The 10908-nt window shown below is 42.5% G+C and overlaps 3 protein-coding genes across 7 annotated transcripts in view; 2 read left to right on the forward strand and 1 right to left on the reverse strand.

Annotated features, from left to right (window-relative positions):
- Positions 1–2657, forward strand: part of LOC134192311 (E3 ubiquitin-protein ligase TRIM33-like) — a 9779-nt gene extending 7122 nt beyond the window's left edge. The window contains exons 5-9 of one of the 2 annotated variants that reach the window (XM_062661033.1): positions 755–819; positions 879–898; positions 953–1030; positions 1583–1732; positions 2348–2657. In XM_062661033.1, the coding sequence (XP_062517017.1) occupies positions 755–819; positions 879–898; positions 953–1030; positions 1583–1732; positions 2348–2482 (448 nt within the window). In that variant the 3' untranslated portion in view covers positions 2483–2657. The remainder of the gene's footprint in view (positions 1–754; positions 820–878; positions 899–952; positions 1031–1582; positions 1733–2347) is intronic. The other variant, XM_062661034.1, reaches the window with a different exon arrangement.
- Positions 2658–2923: 266 nt separating this feature from the next.
- On the forward strand, positions 2924–6942 carry LOC134192151 (IQ calmodulin-binding motif-containing protein 1-like). Of its 4 annotated transcripts, none has more exons than XR_009971903.1 (4): positions 2924–4695; positions 5347–6174; positions 6239–6316; positions 6371–6942. XR_009971903.1 is itself a non-coding variant. In XM_062660848.1 (2 exons), exon 1 carries the CDS (start codon positions 3142–3144, stop codon positions 4675–4677), a length of 1536 nt encoding a protein of 511 aa, XP_062516832.1. In that variant the 5' UTR covers positions 2924–3141; the 3' UTR covers positions 4678–4695; positions 4768–5332. The 4 variants fall into 4 exon arrangements, 1 of the variants encoding a protein (XP_062516832.1); XR_009971902.1 differs by having other exon boundaries at positions 5347–6046; positions 6121–6174; positions 6239–6942; XR_009971901.1 differs by having other exon boundaries at positions 6239–6941.
- Positions 5897–7486, reverse strand: LOC134192434 (uncharacterized). The gene has a single exon (XM_062661172.1). The coding sequence runs from the start codon at positions 7484–7486 to the stop codon at positions 5897–5899; it is 1590 nt and encodes a 529-aa protein (XP_062517156.1).
- Between the last annotated feature and the right edge of the window lie 3422 nt (positions 7487–10908).

The raw sequence follows: 10908 nt of genomic DNA on the forward strand, positions 1-10908 counted from the left end.
TTTGTTTGTTTGTTTCTTTGTTGGTTTCTTTGTTTCATTGTTGGTTTCTTTCTTTCTTGTTTGTTTGTTTGTTTCTTTGTTTCATTGTTGGTTTGTTTCGCTGTTTGTTTCTTGTTGCATTGTTCAGTGGCGTACGCAGGCATGTTTCCAGGTTGCCCGGAAACCCCCCTAGAGGTGGACGTTACCGCTAACGGTACACAGATGTCTGGGAATTTGAGGCTATGTTGTAGCACGTGTCTAACGCGCTGTCTTCTCACTGCTACACGTGCCAGTCAGGAATGAAGCGTCAGTTGACATTGTCGCAGTTTGTAACAGGGCCTACAGCTGCTGAAGATGGACCCCTCGGAGCGGAGGCTCGAATTGACAGTCAGCCGAAGCGGACAAAGATGAGAGTAAATATCAAATATTAATTAAACCATTAATATCAATATTAATCTAGATATTGATATAAAAACAGTTATTAAGATCAATAATATTGATATTAATATAAACAGATCAATATTATTGATATTAATATGGAAACCCCCAGAGAAATCCTGGGTACGTGCCTGTTGTTGGTGTCTTTGTTTCTTTGTTTCATTGTTGGTGTCTTTGTTTGTTTGTTTCTTTGTTTCATTGTTGGTTTTTTTGTTTGTTTGTTTGTTTGTTTCCTCCTATTTGTAGCCATTCGCATTTGTTTATGTTTTATTTGTATACATTGTAATGGTTATCGACTCTGTGTTTTATTCTGTTTCAACTGTGTATTGTGCTGTAGTGACAGCTGGAACTGCCCAGTGTGTGAGGCCAACTTCCAACCTCCACCAACCCGAAAAATTCCCGGTAGGAAACCCACCCACTTGCATTACATAACGTAGCAACTAATGTTACTTTTGTATTAGATGAAGTCAAGCCTGCTCAGGTAGACCATCCAATGACATCATTGTATTCAATTGTTTGTATTGTTTTTGTGTAGGCGTGTCCACTGCTTCTTGATCTAGTGCTGTGGCATGATGGTAGTTACCCATTTAGAAAGCCTGTAACACGAAAAGAGGTCAGTAGTCGTCACTGTTGTCCCCATTGCTCTCTCCATCTGTTTCAAGCTCGCTTGTAGACAATTGTATTGGAGGGATGCATCTCACAATACACTAGGCTAATGTATTGGAGGGATGCATTTTACTGCACACTAGAGTATTGTATTGGAGGGATGCATCTCACAATACTCTAGATTGTATTGGAGGGATGCATCTCACAATACACTAGACTATTGTATTGGAGGGATGCATCTCACAATACACTAGACTATTGTATTGAAGGGATGCATCTCACAATACATTAGACTATTGTATTGGAGGGATGCATCTTACAATATTCTAGACTATTGTATTGGAAGGATGCATCTCACAATACACTAGACTATTGTATTGGAGGGATGCATCTCACAATACACTAGACTATTGTATTGGAGGGATGCATCTCACAATACACTAGACTATTGTATTGGAGGGATGCATCTTACAATACACTAGACTATTGTATTCTCCTTTCATACTCCGTCGTGTTACAATTTGCTAAATGTTTTCTGGGGAGTCACTTTGTTTGTCAGCAGGCCCCAGACTACTATGATGTGGTACAAAGACCAATGGACCTCTCGCTCATCGAACGTAACATGGCAAACGGAGATTACACAGAAGACCGTCCACGTTTCATTAACGACATGCAACTTATATTTGACAACTGCATGCTTTACAACAAGGTATGCCACACAGCAACACTCGGTGATATACATGTACAGTGTACTACACACCGGGATTTGTTTGTCATTGTTTGTCTTTGTTTGTCTTTGTTTATAACACATGGTTGTCTTTGTTTGTCTTTGTTTATCACACGTGTGTGTTTTTGTTTGTCTTTGTTTGTTACACATGTTTGTCTTTATTTGTCTTTGTTTATCACACATGTTTGTCTTTATTTGTCTTTGTTTATCACACATGTTTGTCTTTATTTGTCTTTGTTTATCACACATGTTTGTCTTTATTTGTCTTTGTCTGTCACACATGTTTGTCTTTGTCTGTCACACATGTTTGTCTTTGTCACACATGTTTGTCTTTGTTTGTCTTTGTTTATCACACATGTTTGTCTTTGTTTGTCTTTGTTTATCACACGTGTGTTTTTGTTTGTCTTTGTTTGTTACACATGTTTGTCTTTATTTGTCTTTGTTTATCACACATGTTTGTCTTTGTTTGTGACACATGTTTGTCTTTGTTTGTCTTTGTTTATCACACATGTTTGTCTTTGTTTGTCTTTGTTTATCACACATATTTGTCTTTGTGTTGTCTTTCTTTGTCACACGTGTTTGTCTTTGTTTCATCAGCCATGGACGGAGGTGTTTGCTCTCGGTGTCAAGATGCGCACATTTTTCGAACAGAAGTTGAAGATGTATGCCAGTTGGTTGATGGTTTTGAGTAATGAGACAGAACCGGCACCGAAACGAACTAGGCTACAATGATGATGGTGTAGTGTATTGTCTCCCTTTTCACACATACTGTATCTATTGAGCTGGTGCTTGCTGTTTGAGTATTCGTAGGAAAGAGCACTTAGTTGCCTCGTGGAGACCCTAGTAGTTAGTTTGTGTATGTGTGCGTTGGTGTAGTTGTATTATGAAAGGTAAAGGTTGCTAGTGGATGAAATGAGTGTCAGTGGCGTGAGCTGGACTGCGAGGGGGCGCACACTCACTTTCATTAAACACTTTATCCGGGACTTCGTTACGCTAGACTTTCTAACGCGCGCTATGTATATATAATTTTGAATAACTTAATTAGGTAACGCGCGTTAGACTTAGTCTGGATAGCAACGAGGTCCCGGATAATAAGCAATATGTCTTGCCTCGCTAACAAGACTGTTTAGGTGCGATCATTGATACCAATGGATGTCAATGTTAGAGATCGTATTCAATCGATTGCCGTCGATATCTCAGAATGTCGGGACGAGGAGCTTGCATGGAGATTACTCTCTATCGGAGACATTCTGAAAGACTGCTTCAGCAGTAGGCGGGCCCACACGGCCGCTCTCAACGAACTCTGGAAATTTGGACTCGTCGAGACGTGCGTGGACACGCTTCGTCAGGAATTTGATACTGTACGCGACGGTTGGACCACGGCAGCTAGAATGACCGACGTTGTGAGCCGCTGCTTTAGAGCTTTACCGCGGGAAGAGACACACAAAGATATCGCCATTTCTCTCATGCCTGTTGCCGTGGAAAGCATGTTAGTGGTCGGGAATACGATTCAGGAAATGTTTGTTGATGGGTTGAATGGTCGGACGGGCGTGGAGTCGAAGGAGATGTTGGAGAACGTAAGAATGGTCACCAACTCTGTGACGTCGCTGTGTGGTGTACATCCGGGGTTGGTTATCCGGGTACTGACGTCTCCCATCCTGCTTCATATGATTATTACTGATAATTGTGATACTGCCCGCTTGCTGTTGGTTATGATTCGTTCGTTGCTGGAGTTATGTAGATCAAATGAATTGCTTGCGAGTTTGAGCCAAGACGATGTCAGTAATCTAGTGGACGAGCTCGTGTTTAAGATTTCATCCAGTCAAGAGTCGATCATTGCGTGTGCTGCTATTAAAGTTATGCTAGCGTTTGCTGATGTGATTCCCTCTCTGAGTCAGTTCTATGTGGCTCAATACAGCAGTCTCAGACCTTTGATCAGCAAATGGAGAAATCAAGGATTTGACGATGACGTTAAGCAGCTGTTAAGACTACTGGAGGAAGATCGAGAAGAAGAGATGAGACTGATGGTTCAAAATCAAGCGGCTAGTAAAATACAGAGCACATGGAGGGCATATAATACGAGACAACAGATGGAAAGGATGAAACGGGGGATACTAAAGTTACAACGGATTGTGAGGAGAAAGCAGACAGTCGAGAGAGAACGGAGAGAGAAAGAGAAGTTGAGTAGACTAGAAAAGGAACTGAAAGAGGAGAAATACAGGAAGGAAATGAGGGCAAGCCTTCACACACAATTACAGTTACTTGAACACGTTCCTGCTCAGAAGGTTAACAGTTTCTTGATGGAACAAAAAGAGCGAGCTGCTGTGATACTACAGAGTCAGTGGCGTGGACTGATTGCTCGGAGAAAGACGGCACGGCTGAGGATTAGTAAGAAACGCCACGAAGCGGCAACTTGCATACAGAGAAACGTGCGACGGTTTGTTAGCCAACGACGATCAAAGAGAGCCGATGAGCCACGCTATCAGTTTGCCTTTTTGTTAGACAATCTCACTGATGCTAGACGTTCTGAATTACAGTCAAGAATCGATGCAGAACGCAAGAAAAAACCATACAGCTACACGTCGATGGATGATTTACACACAGTGCACGAGAACGCTCAACGGCTGATGGGCGATTTCTTAGTTCACAGTGAAAAGCACATGCAGAAGGATATACACAGACGAGCGCTAATCGCACAACTTCAGACCGATGTCGATCAGCTCATGAATGCACCTAAACTTGATGCAGTCACAAGGAAAGATGTGGATGCGTTTACTTCGGGATCTGGTCCTGTGGCTAAGATGGCGCAGATTGCTCACACGGAGGAGTTGAAGGCGATTCGTTTACCTTGGTGGCGACGCGTTCCTCTCGATCAAGAGGTCAATTTGTTAGAATTGGGGACATACTATGCGACAGACGACAAGTAGATATTAACATTTTTTCAGGTGAGTAAACATAATGTAGATAGAAGATTGTGTTATATTGTAGCAACTGTTGATCGTTTTTGGTATATTTAGGTAACACAGACTTATGTTGATTAATTAATTAGTATTTTGAGCTGGTGGTATATGGTGGCATTGTAGTCCTCATTGCTCTATGTCTGATGATAATGTGGGCAACAAATTGTTGATGTCACATTGAATTACTTGTGTAGTGAATTGCAGTGTGTGGGTGTGTTCATGTGACATTTTGTTATACATGATGTGTGATGAACTATGGGCATCAGGCTGTGTTGTTGTGATGTTCTGTCTTGTGCTTATTTGCTGTGCCATTGCTCAAGGGTAACAGTGTGGTAGTTAGGGTTAGCAGTAAAGGGTGTGTACACACTAGACACTGGATCCGAATCCATCGGGGTCTGATCATGATCTGCCATGCCCACACAGTGATAGTGGGCTTGTATGACGTGTAGGAGCAGATTCTGCAGTAATGTTTGATTATCTGACTGTTCCTCTGTTGTCTTTCAATTTTTGAGTGTGTAGAGACCTTCCACTATTTTCCATATACTAACAACATGCACAAGAACACATTCACCATTTTCTAATATGCACAGGAAATCCAACAAAAAACCCTGTCAGATGTATTTGTGTTTGTGGCAGCACTTTTGTAAGCAAATGGACAGCAGAAGGCGTGGTTGGAGATGGTTTGGAGTTTTCAAGCCTTGTGGTTGTAAGTAGCCATGGCATGCTGTAAACCCCCACAAACATCAATAGAGGTGGCAGGGTCTTTGGGATTTCTTGTGATGCACATCACATGATACACAACAGGGTGGGGATTCATTCCGCCAAGTGAGATGTGGACGTTTGCGATCTAGATTCGATCTGGATTGTTTCTGGTTTAGTGTGGACACAGCTTTAGTGGCTGGTTGTATTTCACTGGAAGTTGTAGACAAATTATTGTATTGACTCAGTGGGATTGACACATCTGGTGCTATATACACTGCAAGTGAGTGTTGACTTTTCTGAATGTAATCAATATGTGTTAGTATATAGTAGCCTAGCTAGTTAAAATTAACAGCAAAACAACAATGATAACAATAACAACAAGCATGTGGTACTGCAGCAGATACATAATAGAATATTGTGATGAGGATAGCAGAGAAAATGTGGAGTTCAATACATGTAGCTACTTAACTTGTGTTGTCTGCTACTATTTGAAAGAGTTCCAGGCAATGTTGACACAAGTAGCTGCTGAATGGAAATGATAGAATATCCAGAGAGGATAGAAGACGTCAGACAATTGAACCCAAATTGAGTAAAAGTCAGAGTAGAGAGGATTGCAATACAATCCAGACATCTCGTAAGTCTTTGATATCCAGAGAGTCAAATTGCAGATAAAGAGAACGAGAGCTGCAGTTCCTCTCCTGTCTGCAGGCGTGAGGTTGTGATCTCTTTCATTCCGAGCTGGATTCCCTCCATCATCTGCAGGTGTGGGTTGTTGATTGATTTCACCATCATGTACCTCACGTGTTAATCCCTGCATAATGAAAAGGGTTTGGAAAAATGCAAGACATCCTGTTAGGAAGCTTTGAGCACTAGAGAGTCTCAACATGGTGTGGCAGCTTATTTTGTTATGACCTGTAGAAGGGATGTGAAACTTATTATTTGTATATTTACTGTTGAGGGAAGCGTTAAGTTGAAGACATTGTGCAAAATAGAGACCAGATACAGAGATGAGGATAAGAGCTCCTTCCACCATTGTGTGACTACCTTTCGTGTGATGATCTCTGATTTGTGGTTCTTGTTCTGCTGGTGGATCACAGGCTGGTGGATCATGGGCTGGCGGATCACGAGTCTTGCTTGCTAAGCCATCTGAAATTAGACCGATAATTGCTGTAATGAGAGCTGTAGAGATTACCACAACTTGGCTAACTTCATAAATGACAGTTGGTTGTGTGAGTGAATTAGTCTTATTATCAATTACAATATGTATGATCATAGCAACAAGAGTTAATGAAAAGAGAATGGTTGCAAAGACTGTAGCATAACAGCAAAGGTGACTGCATCGTCTGTTTGTTTGCTGTCGATTTGGATGAATTAGGGGCCGATCCTCATCACCATCATCATTATTGTCATCGGTGCCATTATCAGCAGCTTGGTCAGCTGACTGGGTCTGTTGATTTAACCACAATTTAAGAATAAGACCGGATGCACTGAGACAGAATTCGGCAATGCATGGATAAAGGAATGGTATAGCACTGTCTGCTATAGCTCTCACTTTCTCTTGAAACAATGGGTTACTGCAGCCACTGCCCAAATCTTGAATATTGGGGGAGTAAGTGGTGGCATTGCCGTTATATGCACAGACTGTTGCGAATGCCGTTTGTTTGCATCTCCCAGTCAGTTTGCTCTCTCTCTCTTTGGCTTCACCAACTGTAATACGGATCCACAGACAACAGTTTGTAGCAGCTACATGCATGAGAAAGACAGTCATGACTAGGCTACTTTTCAGACCTACATCAGAAACTGTAAAAACGAAGTAAAACTGCCAGAGAATGAAAGCTATTTCAAGAGCGTCGTAGATTTCTTCAGCAGTGGAAGTTTTGCTCCCTGTTGTATTGCCTATTGCTCTAAACAAGAACCAAACTGTTGCACCTACTCCAAATAGAATTGTTCCATAGAGCAAGTAGGGAATCTCAGTTTTAGACACTCTTGCTCTACCAGTAAGACATACGATCCTGTTGTGAATCACCGTGCAGACTAGAAAGCCAGCAACAGCTATGATCAGTAGGGTAGACATGTAGTCATTCAGGTAAGCTTGCAACAAATTAGCCTTCGTGCAGTTATTTTTTGTTGTATTAGAGGTATTTGAATTGACTTGTTTCGGCAACGGTATATTGCGATGTTTATTATTATACCGAGAGTCTGATGCTGCAAAGGTCAGACTAGCACCTATGGCTAGAATGACAAGAAAGTACTGCAGACTGAGGAGATTTTTAAAATCTTTGCCCCGTGTAGCTGCTTCCTGATCACCAGGACCTGCAGTCCTATCTTGATCTTCAACCTGAACATCTTGGTTTCTGTCAACTATTTCGTTGCCATCATCGGGATTGGGTGGTAGTGATGGTGTTGCCATCTCGAGATACTTTACACACTCTTGACCTGTCACAAAATGTACATACTTCAAAAATACTATAAATGTAGATTAGCTCTTGGCTTTTTATTTATTTTTAATTTGAATTATTTTTGGTCTACACAAGCAACTCTATTCAGATCTCTGATTTGACGTTGTTTTCTAAAGGGTATGGTAAGCCTTTGGCTACTTTACATGCAGGCACGCCTGCGACATTACATCCACATCCCACATCTTTTCCTGTTTACAGAGCACATACAACACACACCATGCCGAATCATGGAGACACTCTAGGCTAGGATTGATGCAAACTGGGTTTGCATGTGTTCTTAAATTGTTTTGTTTGAATGGTTTCAACATGATTTTTGGTCTAAAATGGATTTAATACGATGAATGAAGAGATTCAGTGACACAGTTGATTAAAATTGGTAATGGTTGGATATGAATCGTGTTCTGCTGCTCATCTAATGGCTATATTCACAATCTTTGTCACGTGACTGGTGTTTGTCATGCATTGTGTTAATTAATTTAAGTTAATAGTCTAAATTTTAGTTAATTAGTAATTAACTTTTTACCCACCTTATTTTAGTTTCAACTGAAAGACAAACCACCCCTTATGCTAATTATAATTGCTCATTGGATAAACGCTGGGAACGTCTGCCTACGCTGGGAACATCTGCCTACGCAAGAACCACACAAGCTTCTGGGCTACGTAATAAAGCCTAGTTCACAATATTGACGTCGACGCCAACGTCATCGGCGTCGTTACGCCAGCGTCAGCGTCGTCAATATCTTCAGACGTCACTGGGTTGCGCGCGTCAAGGTTGGTCTCGAGTCAGATCGCGCACGCGTGTCTAATCATGGACAACGATTCCAATTATGATCTTCTCTTGCTGCTTCTCTTGCGGCGTCAACGTTCTTCCATTCTAGATCCGGGATGCTTACAGCTCTGCTGATTCGCTAAATATGCCCACGTGGTTACATTTGACGCTGACCACTTCCGGTTTTGACGCTGGAATAGAACATTGCGCGTCATGACGCCGCGCCACTTGTTCGACGAGGTGGACGTCACGCCATGTTGACGTCGACGTCGGCGTCAATATTGTGAACCAGGCTTTAGAGTGGACGGAATCTGTGAGTCAAATATGAGCGCTCAGGTGTACCATGTGTTTGCATCTATGGCATGTTGGACAGTCTAAAAGTGCTTTGTTGTACACAGACTATTATGTACCTACTTTAGCTAACGTTAGCATGCATGCGCCCACCAATTGCAACTCAGTAACTGTACCTTGAATCGAGACTGCACTCGAAAATGTTGAGTTCTGGTGTGTAACTCGAGGTCCACGTTTGGTGACTGTATGCCTGCTACCTTGCTGCAGTGTTGCACACTGGCTGGAGTGGAGCAATTTGACCAGTAGGACTCAGTAACACCAAGTATATATAAAGTTTTTAGTCATGTGCTATTGATCATGTGGTGGCTTATGTAATGGGGCTTCCATAGGTAATGGGACTTTCATATTTCAGTTTGGTTGCGATATGTATAGGTTGTCTAAACGAATACACCCCGCTGTGCCCAGCTCGTTAGCACTTGGGCTTCGCCCTCGTGCCAACTCGTGGGCGGAGCAGGTGTATTTCGTTTAGACCCTCTCCAGTGGTCTATAACCTATAGTGGTTGCAATATGTATAGGTTATAGACCGCTGGCGAGTGTATAAACGAAATACACTCCGCTCCGCCCACGAGTTGGCACCAGGGCGAAGCCCAAGTGCTATCAGCTGTGCGCAGCGGGGTGTATTCGTTTATACACTTGCCTGAAGGTCTATAATTGTAGCACCCAGCTGAGGCATTGATATCCTTGCACAAACAATTCACATCTTAATAAACCAGTAGCCCCAGGCTGTTATATGGCCCGATTTATTGACCGGTCAATATGTAGCGGAAGTGGGATATGTCACTTATTGGAAGGGAATACTGGACACTGATTGGCGCAGACGATCTAGGGTGCTACAATGATTTGTACCTGTGTGGTCGTCATTAACTATTAAGATCAGATGATACAAAGCACAGACATCCCTTTTGCAAATTGTAGGTGTGAAAGTCTTCTATAGTGGAGACTTCTTTGATTTGATCTTAAAACTTAAAACTGACGAGGCCGTTTCAAGAATTTCGTTCATACCACCAAGTGAAGCGTTTTTTGCTCGCCAACAGATCACGTGAGCTTTAATGACGCAATCGTTCCCGGAAATGGTCTCTCTGTGTGTGTTCCCTTGAAGACAAATGAAAGTACCACAAAGTAAATGGTGAAATCAACGCTTACAAGCAACAGTCACAACCATCTCATTTGCAGTAGTTTCTATCCATCACAGCTACTACAGTATTTCCCTCGCAATTATCCGATTGGGGATAGCCGCTTAGTCTCGCGTAGCCAGACCTCTTTCCGCCGCGTCATCCTAAGGCCATAAGGAAGGATGACGCGGCGGGGGTCTGGCTACGCGAGACTAATAGCCGCTTCAGACAACCAATTATCCTGTTGGGACAACGAATTATCCGACTCGTGAGAGCAGTGTAGCTAGCTAGAGAAGAGCTGTCTAGAGGATAATAGCACGTACTGACGGGTGTTGTCGCCGTTGCTGCTGCACCATTACGTAAGCAGCTAAATCCGTGTTTTCGCTATCAATCAATTAATCGCGGAGGAAAAGCCATCAGTAATTCTCTGGTAATTAATTATTTATCGCCGGATTACCACACAGAGAAATGGCGCAGTTGCAGCGAGCGTCAGACTCTTACGCTTGTCACAGCAAGACGGCAACTTCTTCTGCTAGATTTGTGTCCGAACGCACTAGAGGACATAACAACTAGGTGCTCTAGCTAGGCCTCAACGCGCTTTCTAGCTAGCATGTACTCACCGCTAAAGCTGCAAGATTAGAGTAGACTGTAGATCTCAGCAGAACTAACAACCACGCTAGTCAAACACACGTTGATTACGTACATGTTATGTCTACAGTCTACGTAGCTAGAGATTCTCCAGCTCGATCGCTAGGCGATTGTGAATTTATTTCAGATTCTGAGAATCGGATGAGGGCGCGAAGCT

The sequence above is a fragment of the Corticium candelabrum genome, chromosome 16, assembly GCF_963422355.1.
Source record: "Corticium candelabrum chromosome 16, ooCorCand1.1, whole genome shotgun sequence".
Taxonomy (NCBI): domain Eukaryota; kingdom Metazoa; phylum Porifera; class Homoscleromorpha; order Homosclerophorida; family Plakinidae; genus Corticium; species Corticium candelabrum.

What these genes read in the sequence shown, in the direction of transcription:
- LOC134192434 (XM_062661172.1), bottom strand. Translation starts at nt 7,486, where the DNA reads ATGTCTACCCTACTGATCATAGCTGTTGCTGGCTTTCTAGTCTGCACG.
- LOC134192151 (XM_062660848.1), top strand. Translation starts at nt 3,142, where the DNA reads ATGACCGACGTTGTGAGCCGCTGCTTTAGAGCTTTACCGCGGGAAGAG.